General features: G+C 36.5%; 1 protein-coding gene across 1 annotated transcript in view; it reads left to right on the top strand.

The window, feature by feature from the left end:
- acap3b (ArfGAP with coiled-coil, ankyrin repeat and PH domains 3b) overlaps window positions 1-17,609 on the top strand; it is a 105,490-nt gene that overhangs the window by 48,332 nt on the left and 39,549 nt on the right. Inside the window, exons 2-4 of the mRNA XM_051676468.1 lie at window positions 4,857-4,914; window positions 12,876-12,995; window positions 14,500-14,553. Coding sequence (XP_051532428.1) covers window positions 4,857-4,914; window positions 12,876-12,995; window positions 14,500-14,553 — 232 coding nt within the window. The remainder of the gene's footprint in view (window positions 1-4,856; window positions 4,915-12,875; window positions 12,996-14,499; window positions 14,554-17,609) is intronic.

Raw genomic sequence — 17,609 nt, 5'->3', positions numbered from 1 at the left:
GTGCTTCTCACAAGTGTCCCTGCATGTTGATTTCAGACACACTGAAGAAGATCCGTGAAGTTCTCACACTTGTGTATATATACGCTTTTTTATTTTCCGACTGTATGGTTATTTCCTTTTAATCCACTTGTACCCAGCAAAGTTTAAACTCTTGTTTTAGCACAGCGGTTGATTGACCGGTGAGGGGAGGCGCTTCGCTGTTGCTAGGACACATACAGGATGGATTAGCGTTTACACATCAAATGTGACGTGGTTACATGCTTTTTTGACTACATATGTATGTGGTTTTTGTGATCCGATCACAAAACGTTTTAGACCCCGTTTAGACCTGTATTTAGCACTGACCCCACGTGATCACCAATCACCAAAAAAGCGTCTTAATACCAGGTGGAAATGGGTTCTTGGTCCATGTGTGTTAGCTTTGAGGCCATCTACAGTATATGCCAGTTTATTTTTAAACCATTAAAGAAAAAATCACCTTTAGCAGATATATGCATTTGAAATGACGAATTTCTAATTTTCATTTGATTTCATTTGAAATTAAATGAAAAAATTATTGATTCAGCATCTTCAACACAGTTTTTTTTCTGATCAAATGCTTTCTTGAATGAGAATGTCCATCTGCAAGTGACTAGCAAGTAGCAAATCATGGTTTATGTTCCAACGTAACTTCCTGTTGCAGTCAAAAACATGTCAATTTATTTTTGTCAAGTGATTTCATAGGGTATTTAAAATGACTTAAAGCTGAAGTGTATAATTTCTCCAGCACTATCATCACCCAACAGAGTTGTATAATCATAGCTGTTTTCAAACAGGTTTTCTAAACACTCCCCCTTTCTGCCATTTGCTGAACTAACCGATACTCCCGCCCCAAACTCACACCATTGGTTGAATCTATGTTGTTGTGTCGTGGTGGTTGAGACTCCTGAACAAACAGAGTAATGTTTTGATATGCCATAAAGCCAGTGGGGCAAATTCACCAAGCAGTTGCACCACTTTTACATGTGGTATTGCAGCACAAAAACCTGCATCTTATTTACTAACCACCCACAATTTAATTTAGGCAGGCGCAATCAGAAATCCTGAGTATTTAAATTTACATTTAAATTTTCAATTTACATTTCACTATTATCTGCCGGCAAAATTCTCAAATAATAACTGATGCACTGGACGGAATAACTGCGCTGAAGCTGATGCAATTAATTCATTTTTATTACCATAAAGCAGCACTTTCCCTTAGTGCTGGACCTTCCCCGTGCATGTGATCTCCGAAGCAGCCACTGAACATCACTTATAGCGGAACGTATGTGACTCTATTGGATTTGGATTGACAAAATTTAGTCATGTGAATAAAGATTCCTGCCACAGACATTCTTTTTTACATGGAATAATCATTTCATTTAATTATCGAAGGTACAAATATGTTTTGGGAAGTTTAAATAATCCATTCAAAGTCCTCTTGGCTTAAAAATCTAAGGGGGCACGTGCCCCCTCAGTTTGAATGGGCATGACGCCTCTGCTTTCAAAGTGTGTAGATAATGGTGGTCTGCTGCATCCTCCACTATAAAGCACGCAGAATCGGCCTGCAAGATCAGAAATGCACATGCAAATTGTGTTCAGCAGCGATTTTGTGGGTGCTTTTGCACCGTTGCCTGATCTGCATTATTCTTTTATTAATTAAGGCCCTAAGCCAATGCAGACAGTGTTTGCACTTTTCAGGGAAATCAACCTAAGGATTACTTAGTTATCACAAACAACTGCATGAAAGTATTTTAAACACACATGTCACCTTCACAGCCTATCCCAGAGACCCAGTGGCTGCAGAAGAGATGAGGTAAATGGGTTTGTTTAAACGTGTATGTGTATGGATGTATGTCTATGTTGTATTGATTGCCTATGACTCCATAACAATGTCTCGTTAGCGACCCTACACAAGCAGATCAGAAGACCCCCACTGTGACCTCTGTGCCCCACTTTGCGGTTGCTATGACAACTGACCTTTTATGTGTGTGTCTTCCTTCATTTTTTAAAAAAAGTGTTTGTTCATTGTGTGTGTGCGTTTTGGGCTAATGGTTGAGTGCCAATATGAGGCGAGGGGTGCATTAAGATTAGAGACTTTGAGTTGTGACAAGAGATGGCATAAAGAATTGGAGACTGACAGCACTTTCAAATCAACGTTTTGTTCAATGAGATAACCTGTTCCTAAGCAGAAGACTTTTAATCCCTTTTTATTTTTTGTTTCTACATAATACTTATTCAAATGACCAGAAATACAGTGCAGAATAAAGTTCTGCCCTGAAAAACAGGTCTTACTGATTATATTCAGACATATAGTTGGTTGACCTGACCTTTTCATGGTTTCAGGCTGTCATACATAGAATAAAGCAACAAGCCACAAGAGGCTTTGTGTTGGGATGAATTCACCACAGGTAAGGGGTAGTGATGCACCGATGTGTCAGCCAGTCATCGGTAATGAGTGATAAAAGCACTTACTGTATTTGCACTGTATCGGACATGGGCCGATTATTTAAAAACAGCCAATGATCGGGCTCAGTTATTTCCTGTCAATCCAAAGGGGGTGGAAAAATGCATCAGACAAATAGCTTACAACTTGTTCTGTGTGTGAGAGAGAAAAAATGTCTCTTGTGTGGAATTACTTGGAATTGGGTAACATGGCACAATAGCACTTTGTAGGCTTTGCTCTGCTAGAATTTCACGAGGTGGGACTATCATTAACATTTTTGGCACAACTAATTTGATAACTCACCTTAAAGCTTGACACAGCAAGGAATATGGCATTTGATTTGTTAAAGCTAAATCAGAGGCTGCTTCAGCTAAAAAAGGAAAAGCTTCCTCATTCACAATTCAGTTAATGTGTGTTACTGTAAGAACATTTAAAAAAATTAAGAAATCTTACCAATTTAATGTGAGCCTAACAGGCAACTAATCAGAATTAATTTAAAGTGATTTAAGAATGTTAATGTGAATTAATAATGTGCTTTTTGTTTCTGTGTTTTGTATATAACTGAGAACAGTTACTTTGAAACATGGAAATTATGTAGAGACATAGGGAATAAAGTTATTATTTAAATTCCTTTCGAAATTGTGTAATTAATTATCAGTGATTTAAAACAGGGTAGCATCAAAAAAAATACCAAACTGTCAGTAATGGCAGATATTGTTCTATATATAATCAGATATCGGTATCGGCACACAAAGTTCTTAGACACGACGTGAAGCAACAAAAACAATATGATAAAAGGTGCGCTCAAAGACATGTTCAGTAAATAGTTGCATTTATTATTAAAATCAAAATGAAATCTGTATGGGTTGCAGAAAGAGTTTCATGTTGACTTAATAATTAGAATAAACAATTCTTCCACCTAATGTGCTGTTTACAGTTGCCAAGCAACTTGGCATATTAATGTAGAATTTAAATGATGTGTAATGATATTTTACAACTGCTTTGAATGTGGCTCATCCAATAAGAATGCAGTCAGAATCTGTTTTTATATATAAAAAAAAATTTGACAAGTAGGTACAGTGATGGTATCAGATGGTAATACCATGGTACAGGAAACTGAATAACCATATTCATACACCATGGTATTTTTACATAACTAAGATACTTCAAACAATGCCATGTTACTACCATGGTATATCTCCAAAAAAGCATGGTGTTTCCATGCGACTTTTTTTCAGTGATTAGATACAGATGTTCATTTGAACACCTAAGTAATAAAGAAGTATTTGCCATATGGCAACAATGCTGTAAAAACTAATTTTTAATCACTGGTACATTAAAAGCATTGTTGCTGTTGTCATGCTGTTAAGAGACTAGCTGATTATAGTGTGTGTTAGCAAAACATGAAAACAAGCCATGTACATATACGTATAACAGAAATACATGCAAGCTGCACATATGCTTTTTGCCCAGGCTCCTCTCGGTCCTGCTTGAGTTAGCTGATGTGATAAATGTAGCAGAGCATGTTGTGTTGGAGGATGTGAGAGCATGTCTCGCTGTGGGGTGGAGGGCTGGCAAGGGACTCGCATAAAAAACCTCAGACGTCTCAACAGTGTTTTTTTTTCAAATATGCACCAACTGCGGTGAGATGACTGATAGCAATAGCTTTTAACTTGGAATCTAAACTGGATTAAGAAGGCTTTAGGAAGGCTTTTAGATGACATAAGATTAGATATGCAGTATGTCGTCATGCATTTATAACATAAAGTGTACATTAGATCTTAAAGGTCTAACTTAATTACAGAATATGCTCACTCTACAGAGAGATGGTGTAATGATGGTGTGGATGCTCATACTTCTTGTTGCACTACTCAGTGACTCAGGCTCTTACTGAGATCAACTATAGGTCACTGAGGTCAAAGGGACAACAGCATAGTAAGAGACATCCCTGAGCTGCCAGCTACATACTTTGAACACAGCACAAAAGCCTTAGGATGTACTTTGAATTTGAGTACACATCCTCACCTTCATAGAGGCTAAGTCAGATACATCTCTTCTTTCCTCTCCGATGCATTCCAAACCCAAAAACTCTTTATTTTTATTTATTTGATTGACACATTTATGCTCTGTTCTACATGCTGTGCAACTACCAAATAATATATGTAGAATAGAACATAAATGTGTCAATTAAATTATATATATATATATATATATATATATATATATATATATATATATATATATATATATATATATATATGGCATTATTTATATACCAATCAGCTGATTGTACTACAGTTTGTGTGATTTCAGCGGTCTCTATATATCAGCAATAAATTACAATGATTTATCTGTTATCTAATGAATATTGTGTTTTTGTCTTTTTTTTTAGGGCAAACATTGATGAAGTTGAGACTGATGTTGTGGAAATAGAAGCAAAGCTAGATAAGGTATGTTCAGTGTTATCAGGTAACCAGATAATATGTGTGAATAAACTCTGTAACTCTATTTAATTTAATCAGTGTCTTCTCGACCTCAAGTAATTGAGTCATAGATTTGAAGCCTCATAAACGCTGAACAAACTAAGGTCAAACACAGCATCGGATGGATAAAACAGCATAATAAATGTGCGCTGAGCTTAATCCAAGCTTGTACGCCATACAGGATTAAGGGAGAAACCCATTTAGCATTAGGATATTGAGAACATTTGCATCAAAGAATTGCAGTTGCAGTCTAGCACCTCTTTGCTGCTTCAGCGAAGATTTAAAGACTTCCAAATCCACATACAAGTGCAACTTCTGCTCATTGTTGCGATTTCATTGCTATAAAGTCCTAGACTTTAGGCGAAACTGTTACTCGGGGTTCCGTAGTCTTAAAGGAATAGTTCACTTAATAAAAAGAACTTTCTTATTATTTACTTACCTTCTTGTCGTTACAAACCCATATGACATTCTTTCTTCCATGGATCTTAAAAGGAGATGTTTTGCAGAAATTCCAGACTGCTCTTTTCCATAAAACGAAAGTAGATCATGACTGGGGCGGTCAAGCTCCAAATAAGATTAAAAAAAAAAAAACACCATAAAAGCACAGTTAATAGGAGTACATATGACTTGTGTGCAATTTTCCAAGCAGTGTGAAGCCATACTACCGTATAATTTTGTGTGTGGAAAAAAGAATAGAACTCGTTATTCACTAAAAATGTTGCCCTTTGCAGCACTACTTAAATATAATTTCCTGTTTGCGCAAATTCAAACCTGTTGCACAAAGACACTTAGCGCAAGGTTTGACATCAATGAAGCCAAACGCTACATGTGTCAAGTGACCAATCACAATGCGCAGAGTTTTAATATACGGAAATACGAATGAGATTTGAGAGCTACGGCAGAGGGAAAGATTATCAATGACTTAAATTTCAGCCTGCTCAAAGCTCTTGTATTGTATGTCATCAGAAAACTTGGAATGTAGCCCATGAGTCATATGGACTACTTTTGTGGTACTTTATTGGTGCTTTGTTGTCATTGTTGGAGATCGGCAGCACCTGGTACCTTAATGCTTTTGTTGTTTGGAAAAGAGCAACATTTTACCTAAGGGGTTGTTTATACTTTATGCGTTTTTACTGATCCAATCATGAAAAGACCAACTGTAAATAGCCTCCAAGATGGAACTGAGACTCAAGTGTAAAGGCATCTGGATGTTCAAACTACAAATGTAAACTTTACTCCACTCAAACAGCACTATGACAGCATAGGAAAAATGCAAAACATTCCAACTGCAACAGAGTATTTGCATAGGGCTTGCGTCATGCAATAAATAGTAATAAATTAAGAATGGATGCACTTTGTTGAGAGAAAGGACTTTTTTATTCATATACTTGATGCAGATCGCTTACGAAACTAAAACTAAACAAAAAGCGCAGCATGGTCATGCAGTATCTTACCAATGACAGGCCCCAAAATGTAAAAATACACAGCTCGCACACACACACACAGGACAAAGTCACTTGAAATCAAATGATAAATCACATCTTTTAAATTTGCTGCCTGGCATTAGCATAATCACAGAAGAGAACTCAGTTTTATTTGCATATAGCACATGAACTTAAGATGAGATTTATATCCGTTTGGCGGAGGCACGTTTATGTGACAAAGTGTAAGTGGAATGTGCTTATTCAATTGGATAGCAATCTGATCAGTAAAAATGCATGAAGTGACCAAGTGTAAATAAGGTGTTCCTAAGATGTCCTATTGTGTTTCACTGAAGATAGGAAGTCAGACTTATTTGGCATGACATGGAAGTAAATTATGAAATAAGATTTTTGTGCAAACTATTCCTTGAAACAAGAACATGTTAAATGAACAATTTAAATGATGATTAATTATGATTCAGAAACACAGCAGCCCTTCAGGTAGTAAGTCATATCTAACATTCTAGAGAAGATTCCCTTCATTTTCCTCTCTCTCTTTCTTCCTCTCTCTCTCGTTCTCTCTCTCTTCCCTCTTTTGCCATATCTCCTTTTCTGCTCCTATTAGCATTAGCCTCATGCATGCTGACGTGGAGCAAACTCACACGTGTGCACGACACACATGCTACACGCGACTTCATATTAGCTCTTCATATTAGCTCATCATGTACTTTATTTACCACTAATGTAATTAGAAAGAGGGACAATTCAATTAATCCCAAAACAAGATTAATGAGTTACACAATGATATTTAGCTTGATGTACACTTTTATAAAAGTGACTCAGAGGAGTACTATATCAAACATTGATTTTCCTCCCAGTCATTCTAAGAAGTATAATTTTAGACCATATAATGAGTCACTGATGGGGTTGTAAAATGTTGTGTATATATATAATATTATAGAATATGTTACACATTTATTTAGAGGTCGGCTGATAGTGGATTTTGCCTAGACTATAACTAAGGTGGTGGAAAAAGTTGATAACTGATTAATTCGCCAATAGTTTTTAAAATTGATTTATAGAATGTTAAAAAAAATTCCAAGACTTTTCTTACTATGATGGGTACAGACATTGAGGCTATAAGAGTCCAAAATGAATAAAATCCCAGCAGTTTATTGTGCAAACCATTTTTACCAGAAAATATAGCTGCAAGCAGCAATTATGAGGCCAAGCACCAGCATGGCAACCACAGCACAACACTAAGAGCACATATGTAATACAGAGCACACATAGACAATATTTCAAGTCACCTCAGGATGGATTTGAACCTATGCCTCTCTGTTCCACAGGTCAGCACTCAACCCACTGTAACAGTCACCATGATCAATTTTGTATTCATGTTACATTTCAACAGAGATCAAATTCAGAATTTGATTGTGGAAAACCCAGCAACCACAACACAAAAATCACCAGAACAACACACAGCATGACTTGCAGTGGCAGGAATCGAACCCGCAACCTTTGGAACTATAGTGAAGTGTTTAACACACTGAGCCACTTGGTTGCCATGGCTCAGCAATAGCAAAGAGTCATCCAGAGTTTTGAGTCAGCACACAAGTGTAGGTTATCTTTTGAACTATATGTGGCACTGTCTCCAAACTGCTCAGTTATCTTCAGGACATAATGTTGATAATGCATACTAAATTTCTTTTAAATCTGACAATGCTTTTAAAAGATATGTCACTTTTTAATAAAATTAACTTTGGTTGAGGGACAGTATGATTGATATGGGAAAATTTGGTATCGTTGAAATCCTCATGACCCACAGAATCCATTGATACCAGCCTTATGATTTTAGGACATACTGTTAAAAGTTATGGGCAAAAATTTCACTTTTTCACTTTTGACCCATAGGTGGCTCTGTCTCCAAACTTTGCATGTACCCTCAAGTCATGGTCCTGATGAAGCATACCAAGATTCATTTCTGTACAAAAAAAACCGTTGCTGAGATACAGCCTCACATTCATTTTTACATCGACCTTGTTAATTTTTTGTTAACTTTTCAACAGGGGCGAAAATCTAAATTCAGCATCGTTCATTCTGTGCGGCTTAGTCTGGAGATTATTTTGAGCCATTGTTTGGGCAAATCAGATGAAATTTCAAGGAATAGTAGTGAAAAAATTATAAATGACATAATTCAAGATGGCGGACACTGTAATGGGCAGAGTTTTAATGTTAATGTCCATTTGAATCATCAGGAGGAGAGTAATCAGATTCAAAAATAATTTTGTTTCTAGGATATATGGTTCAAAAGATATGCACAAAACAAAAGTGAATTTTTGACATGGTGGTACTATAGAGTATGTCCTAGAGGCCCCAAATTTGGTTAGGGAGCTATTCATGACCACCTCTATCAGTGAGCCAAATTTCATAATTTTCCTACGTACGGTTCATAGGGCTGCCATTAAATCCCAGCCAGAATAATAATAATAATAAATATAAATGCAAGCAGCCATTGCAGGGCCAAGCACCCACATGGCAACTTCTGCACAACACTAAGTACTGCCTAAAGAACACATAGAGATCAAATGACATAAAAAACACAACATTTCAAGTCACCCAAGGATGGGTTTGAACCTGCGACTTTGTTTTATAAACCAATTGATAGTCCAATGTACTACAGAGGCACAACACTGACAGTCATCAATGGGACATACCAGGCTGAGAATTAGCAAAACCACAGTTGCCAGAGTCAGCGTTGTATTTGCATTCAAAATTAAGTGTACGATATTGTTGCTGAGATGTTTTGAATTAAAGCAGGAATTTGGCAACCCTGCATTAGAGTAAGCAAAACGTGAAGACTCAAAGGTCAACAGAAGTAAACATTTTTAAAGCGTTCTTTATCAGACTTAAACTTACACCCTTTCAAGCCATAGTCTAATGTTCTAACCACTAGGCCATACAAATTATACATCTAAACTGTGCCAAAGAACATTTCCAAGCTAAGAGCATGAAAAGATAGCTTAGAAAGTAATAAAGCAAAGCAGTTTTGAAGCAGTAATTTTGCAATGTAGTACAGCATACATAGTAATAAGCACAACATCAAGACTCAGAGGACAAAAAAGTAACATATTTAAAACAGTCCTCAGAAGGAATTGAACTTGCAACCTTTTGAACCAAAGTTCAATGCTTTAACCACTAGGCAAACAGCTTACACAGCCATGCATTGCCAAAGACATATTCCAAGCCACACGTACAAAACGATCACTCTTAATTGTTTTAGAGATTTTTGGTTTTGAATTCAAGTAATAATTATGCAATGTAGTACAGCTTATGTAATAGTAAGCACAACATGAAGACTCAGAGGTCAACAGAAGTATAAAATTAAAAACCATCCTTAACTAGAATAAAACTCAGTATCTTTTGAACAATGGTCCAACGTTTTATATCTATGCTTTTAACAGATGTTTTATCCAAAGCGAATTACAGTGCACTTATTACAGGGACAATCCCCCCAGAGCAACCATGAGATAAGTGCCTTGTTCAGGGAAACAATGGTGGTGGTTGTGAAGATTAAACCAGCAACTGTCTGCTTACCAGTTCTGTGCTTTAGCCCACTACGCCATCACCACTCCACGTCTTTAACCACTTGGCCACTCAGTTGAAATACCTAGCTAATGCCAAAGAGACTTGACAAGTTTAAAGCGAGCAAACAAATGCATTTGTTAGCATGCTAACTGATTAGCATGCTAGCTTATTAGCATGCAAATGTAATGTTTCCTGCGGATAGCATTGTTATCAAATAGTTACAAATGTGCTGTTTAGCATGCTAACCGATTAGCATGCCAAGCTAATGTTGCCTATGGATAGCATTGTCATCAAATAGCCTGATAAGACAGAAAACCCTACAGTTAGCATGTCAACTGATTAGCATGCTAAGCTATTATAGCATGTAGCATGATAACCATGCTAAACAGTTCATGTTCTTTTGAACTACAGGTGATGCTGTCTCCAAACTTCTCAATCCTTTCAAAATATATCACTCCCCTATATATCAGAAGAACAATACTAAGACAAAGAACAAGGATTATACCTGCAAGCAGAAATGAGCTGTGATAAGCTGTGCAACTATTACAAAGACCTCCAATATAATATAATGTCAACTCTAACACTGGTCCACATGGGAATTGAACCCACGACTCTGTCTCCAAACTGTTCAAGTATCATCAGGATATGATGTCGATTATGCATACCAATTTTCTTTGAAATCCAACAATGTATTTAAAAGATACACCGATCAGCCACAACATTAAAACCACCTGCCTAAGATTGTGTAGGTCCCCCTTGTGTCGCCAAAACAGCGCCAACCCGCATCTCAGAATAGCATTCTGAGATGCTATTCTTCTCACCACAATTGTACAAAGCAGTTATCTGAGTTACCGTAGACTTTGTCTATAAAAAAAGTCTTGCCATTCTCAGCTGACCTCTCTCATCAACAAGGCATTTCCGTCCACAGAACTGCCACTCACTGGATTTTTTTTTTGGCACCATTCGGAGTAAATTATAGAGATTGTTTTGCATGAAAATCCCAGGAGATCAGCAGGTACAGAAATACTCAAACCAGCCCATCTGGCACAATTTTGTAATACATTTCAATATGGTGAAGAGACAGTATGGTTGATATGGGAAAATTAGGTATTGTTGAAATCCTAATGATCCACAGAATCCATAGACACCAATGTGATGATTTTAGGACATATGGATTTGGAGCGTGTCCTAGAGACCCCAGTTTTTTTATAGCCTACATTCACTAGATTAAAACTTTAGCAACTATCGGCATAGATTTTTACTGATAACCGATAGTTCCAAAAAGCAACTATCAGCACGATTAATCGGTAAAACCGATATATCGGCCTACCTCTACATTTATTATCCAACATGGAATTCTTGAGCCTGTGTATTGTATGTAAAATCTGGCTAATTGTTTTTGTTGGTGTTCCACCATAGTGTAAATTGTGCCAATTACAATTTACTGATGGTGTGCTAGCTTCCTTGCATTGGTGATGGCGAGTCATATAAAGCCACGTTGAACATGCATGCGTGCTCTTATATCACTATGTTTGGTCTGTATTGAACTCTATTAGATAAAGAATGGAGCACATCAGAGGACAAGCGTGAATTAAATACTGTACTGTATGTAAGAGCATGACAGACTGTGGGTATACGTGTGCATAAATTATCCAGAGCTTTGTACTAACAGATAGAGCACATTTATTATGTATCATCAATGGCCAAGCATGGTGATACTATTAACTTAATTTTAGCCTCAGTTTGTATTTTTAATTGTTTTAAATATAAAATGTGCAATTTGTTTTTTGAGGTCTTGAGCTGTAAAGCAATCTGCTCCTGGCATCATTGCAGGCGTAACTCAGCATTAAAGTTATGTTTGCTAAACAGTGCTGGGTCGTAATGGATTATATGTAATCTGTATTAAGTAGTCAGATTACAAAAATCAAGTACTTGTAATTGGATTAAATTACATTTTAAAAACTCATAATCGGACTATAGTTAGTTTTTTATTGATTACATGATTACATATGAACAATTTATATAAATTTTTTTTCCTCCCCTTTTCTCCTCAATTTGGAATTCCCAATGCACTCTAAGTCCTCATGGTGGCGTAGTGACTCGCCTCAATCCGGGTGGCGGAGGACGAATCTCAGTTGCCTCCACATCTGATACCGTCAAGCCACGCAATATTCTGCTCTTTTAGAATATTCTTGCTGAATATTTTTAAAATATTCTTCAAAAGATAATATCTTGCACATCAGTTTTGGAATAGGTGATTGACAATCAGTAAGCAGTAAGGGTTAAAAGTATTACAGTGTTTTTAGATGAAAGCTTTGACCAAGCAATGTTGCTGCTGATTTTATGGTTATTAATGTTTGTAATGTTTCTATTGTTTTATGCATTTAAAATTAATTTGATGTGTCAGTGTTTAACTGAGAGTTAAACTTTGGCCATGCACTGTCATTGCTGTTAGATTTCATGTTTATTTATATTTATGTAATGTTTAATGCATTTTTTAAAAATGTCATAAGGAGCTCTTTTTGTGAGGATCTTTTTTGTTAGTAATAAAGGATGGAATACATTTTCTTCCTTTGTACTTTTATGTTAAAATGATTATTCTACTCAAATGCATGTGACATAAAATAAATTTAGGTTGAAAGTAATCCAAATGTAATCAGATTAGATTACCCGAAAATGTAATCTATAGATTATTTTACTGATTGCATTTTTTGCCGTGTAATTTGTAATCAATACCTGATTACAATTCAAAAGTAATACTAATAGTGCTAAGGCACGCATCACTATTAGTATTACTTATTTATTTTCTGTCAACATCAGCACAAATTGTCTCTCATTTATGGTTTTGATGTTAAACAGTGTGGTTTGAAATTTTGTCATAAACCTTGATGACGTTTTTAATTTTTCTTTATCCATTAGTTGGTGAAGCTATGCAGTGGTATGATCGAAGCGGGTCGTGCGTATGTCAGTGCCAACAAGCTGTTCGTCAACGGCATTCGAGACTTATCTCACCAGTGCAAAAAAGAGGAGATGATCTCAGTAAGTTTCCCAGAAAGATGCATCATTTCCAGACCATGTGTATACACCTTAAAACACAGCATAATATATGACTCATATACTGTGCCTAAGGTGGACTTCTGTACACCTGATATCATGTTCCTTGAAATATTCTTTTAGCAAAAACGTAAGTGCTTAAAAGGATAGTTCGCCCAAAAAGAAAAATTCTCTCATCATTTACCCTCATGCCATCCCAGATGTGTATGAATTTCTTTCTTCTGCTGAACACAAACGAAAATATTTAGAAGAATATTTCAGCTCTGTAGGTCAACAAAATGTATATGAATGGGTACCAAAATTTTGAAGCTCCAACAAGCACATGAAGGCATCATAAAAGATTAGAATCCAGTGGTTAAATTCATGTCTTCAGAAGCGATATCATAGGTGAGAAACAGATCAATATTTAAGTCCTTTTTACAAAAAATTATCCTCCCTGCCTAGTAGTTGGTGATTTCAACAATGAATGCGAATCTCCTAAAACAAAAAAGAAGAATGTGAAAGTGGAGATTGGTAGTAAAAAGGACCTAAATATTGATCTGTTTCTCACCCACACTTATCATATCGCTTCTGAAGACATGGATTCAAACACTGAAGTCTTATGGATTACTTTTATGCTTTCATTATTTGCTTTTGAAGCTTCAAAGTTTTGGTCACCATTCACTTGCATTGTGTGGACCAGCAATGCTGAGAAATTTTTCTAAAAATCTTAATTTGTGTTCAGCAGAAGAAGGAAAGTCATGCACATTTGGGATGGCATGAGGGTGAGTAAATGATGAAATATTTGTAATTTTTGAGTGAACTATTCCTTCAATGATTTGTTTACACTGCGCACAATTCTGGTTTTCAATTCAGATCAATAAGACTTCAAATCCGACAGTCCTCGAAATCTGATAAGACTGAAACATATTTCCAAAAATCTGATTTTAATCAGATTTTAAACCACAAACAAATGTGGTTTGGATCATATTTGTAAAAATTGGATTTCATGTGTTTTTTGCTGTTCAGACTTTTTTTTAATTTGTTTTAATAAACGGATTTGATTTGGATACTCCAAATAATCTGATTGTTGCTGGCTGTCTAAGCAAAGCTTTAAAGGGATAGTTCACCACAAAATGAAAATTCTGTCATCATTTACCCTCATGTTGTTCCAAACTTGTATGACTCTTTATTCCATGAATCACATAGGGAGATGTTTAGCAGAATGTTATCCTCAGTGATCATTCATTTTCATTGTATGGAAAAAAGATGCAATGAAAGTGAATGGTAACTGAGACTACAGAGACATACTGCCTAGCATCTCATTTTGTGTTCGACAGAAGAAGAAAAGACATACAGGTTTGGATCAACATAAGGGTGAGTAAAAGATGACAGTATGTTTGTGTTTGTTAGTTTACATTTTTTTATGTGATTTTTATTTTTGAAATGACTCAGATAATGGTTCGTAATGAGCTTGTCTTTATTTCTCTGGGTATTTACTTTTTTTCAGGAATGTCTTGAAAAGTGTGGAGAGAGCCTTCAAGAAATCATCAACTATCACATGGTAAGGCAGATCTTCCCAGGCTCCCACTTCATGCCAACATATGTCCAAAAATAAAACACAAACACACACACACACACACACACACATATACACACACACAGAGACACACGTTCTTCAGTCAAAGGCCATTATGATTCATCATATGTTACTGTAACCTGGCGGGGCCTTTCAGTCTCTCCTGGGTGTTTTTATTATGAAACCGTATTATGCAGTGGGGCATAACTTTACCCTGAGAATGTGAATCTCTTTACATGGGGTGTTTCACATCACATGTGGCTGATTTTTTTTTTTCCACATGCCATTCAAAAACCATCTGGAGAGTCATAAAGGCCAGGTTCTACCACACATGTTAGCATTAGTTATACTCTATGAGAACATCAGAAAACAAGAGGTTACCTGTCGAAATCCAGGCTAAGGTGATGTTTCATAGACATTTCATACATACATTTGAAGCCATGTCTCGTTCATTGAAGTGGGCAACGTGTTCTTTCGGTTCATCTGAGAAAAGATAAATCACAGCACAGGACCACAGCCACCTTTTGGATGCTTGTAATGGACTGGTGTACTTGAAAGCAGAGCCAGTGAGATCGAGAGACCGCGAAAATAAAAGCAAAATGACAGTTAGTGTGCAAAGCCCTTTGTGTCTCCTGTTACCACAGCCACCTTCACTTTTAAAAAAAGAGGAAATACCAGGCCTGTGGTATAAAGGACTTGTGGCTTTTTAATTGTCAACCCAAAGACGGCTGATCCTTTCATGCCTGTGGAGTCAGCACCATTTGAACAGGTCCGATCAGATGTTTCCCTCTGTTCCCTGTGAGTTTCTTTGATTTTCTGGCTGTTTTTATGGTTAATTAAAGCAAGTTTATTCTTGTGATAAACCGTTTTGTGAGACATGACTGTGGTTAACACTAAATTCTTGGCATTTACTAGAAAAACTTGACCTATCTAGGGCTCCATTCACAGCACAAGTCAAAGTGCCCAGTTCCGATTGTCTAGTCAAATGTTGGAATGTTTATCAGAAGTAAAATGGCAAGTGCAGTGGCCAATTTTTTATTTGCATTCTTGACTTCTTTACAGCATACTTAGCCTTTAGGCTTTTATCCTTGGCACTGTAGAAATAAATGGCTGTTGCCATGCTTGACCATCTCTCAAAAATTGAGAGTTTTTTGACATTTTCTTAGAACATCCATCCCACAGTATATGCTGAGACCCCGATGTTAGATGTGCTATCAGCTATAAAACCTTACATGAAAGGTACAACTTTTTTTTTTTTTAAAACATCTGTTACATCTTCACAACTTGCATAACTAAATAACCAGCAAATAACATAAGAAAGCAGCTGGTATGCTTTTCGACTGGTGTGGAGGGTAGTGATTTATTCAAAGACATTTAAAAGTCCTGGCACAGTAAAGTTTAAGAATTTTATCCTCCTCTGTTCGTCTCTGCACCACCCAAAACAGGTGTCTGTAGGAGGAATGGCAGATAAAGCCTGTGTTTTGAAAGGACATTACTTTCATTCACTCCTGTCTTTCCTGCTCTCTCCTGTTTTTGCTGGGTCAAAGCAGTTAACCTGCTCCTCTATAAATCTAAGCCCTGGGCATTTTACTGTGGATCCAATTCCTCTGCCTCATAAATCCAGGACTCCCATCGCTGCCAAGTCCCTGTGAATCACTCTATGTGCACCATTGAGAAATGTGGATGCACTGAAGAAAGCTTTATGAAATCAGATTTTTTAAATCCAAATTTATTGAGACTGTAATCTGTGAACTACATTTTTACATTTTGTGAAGAAAATGTACATGCAAAACTCACCACTTTATTGTAGAGTGTCGGGGATGGTTGCCAGGGTGTTGTTGTATATGTTTCTAGATACAGCTTGGGTCCCTCCTTCGGTGCAAGTAGGACTTTTTAGCCCATTTAATCATTCACCAAGCAAAAACCACAAGTAACAGCACATCTCTTCACATTAATCCACATGATTTGAGATATCATTCATGTCCATAGCACAAACGTGCAGGCCAAGTTAAGCTCTGCAGCCGTTTGCAAGAAATTGCACTATTTATTTTAAAATGTGTATGGAAATTTCTATCACTCAGTGGCAATGCAGATCATTATTAAAGATTCATGGTATAGTAAAATGTTTTGGATTAAGGTGCATCACTGTGCTTTATTCCTGTGTGCCATCAAACTGGTAGAAGGATGTACAGTAAATCTATTGTATTTACAGTAATTGAATTTAAAGCCTGTGTGTCTTTATATCAGGCAGTGTAAATAGGTCCCTATTTTACATTTTATTGAGTTTTTGAAACCCAGTGAGTCATAAATGAAATTAACCTGCTGAAGTGACACATCTCTGCCTCCCTACTGTGTGTAATTACTGATATTATCTGTTTGGCACATACAGTAGGCCATAGAAAGAGAGATAATGAGAGAAGGTGATACATTTTTCACTGTATCATACATTTTGGAAATAAAAATTCTTACACATTAATCCACAAATTATTGACTATGATTATGTGGGCATCACAATGGATGCCCTTCACATGCAATAATATTCCTTAAATAGATTAGAGCCATTTTAACATAGGTTGTTAATGGAACTATGCCTAATATATCTGTACAAATAAGTCATTCTATGTGCTATGTAGTCATTAGTGTTATAGCCAACATGAATGAGTTTTATTATTTTAAATGCCTTGTTTGGATAGCAGTATAGGATACATATTTTCAATGGTGCAGCTCCAACGCCACCCAGGAAAATTATTCAAAATAACCCATTTGAGTGAATCATCCCTTTTATTGAAAGGACATGTTACAACAATGGGATCATAGTTAATCCCCAGTTGTTTGTTTGATCATTGAGAGTGAGCTGTGCTATTGCATCACAGTGCAGCATAATCACTCAGCATAATCATTTCACTAATGTAGAAGATTAAAAACAACATGCACTCCTCCCAGTCTTTAACACAATGTGTTCTATCAGGCCTGGCCTGCAGATTGAATCAATTCAAAGAAATACTGCATTTCACAGAAAATTGGAGACAGTTTTGGCCTTG

Source organism: Myxocyprinus asiaticus, chromosome 37 (genome assembly GCF_019703515.2).
Source record: "Myxocyprinus asiaticus isolate MX2 ecotype Aquarium Trade chromosome 37, UBuf_Myxa_2, whole genome shotgun sequence".
Lineage (NCBI taxonomy): Eukaryota > Metazoa > Chordata > Actinopteri > Cypriniformes > Catostomidae > Myxocyprinus > Myxocyprinus asiaticus.
This window is presented reverse-complemented; position numbering and strand designations above follow the sequence as displayed.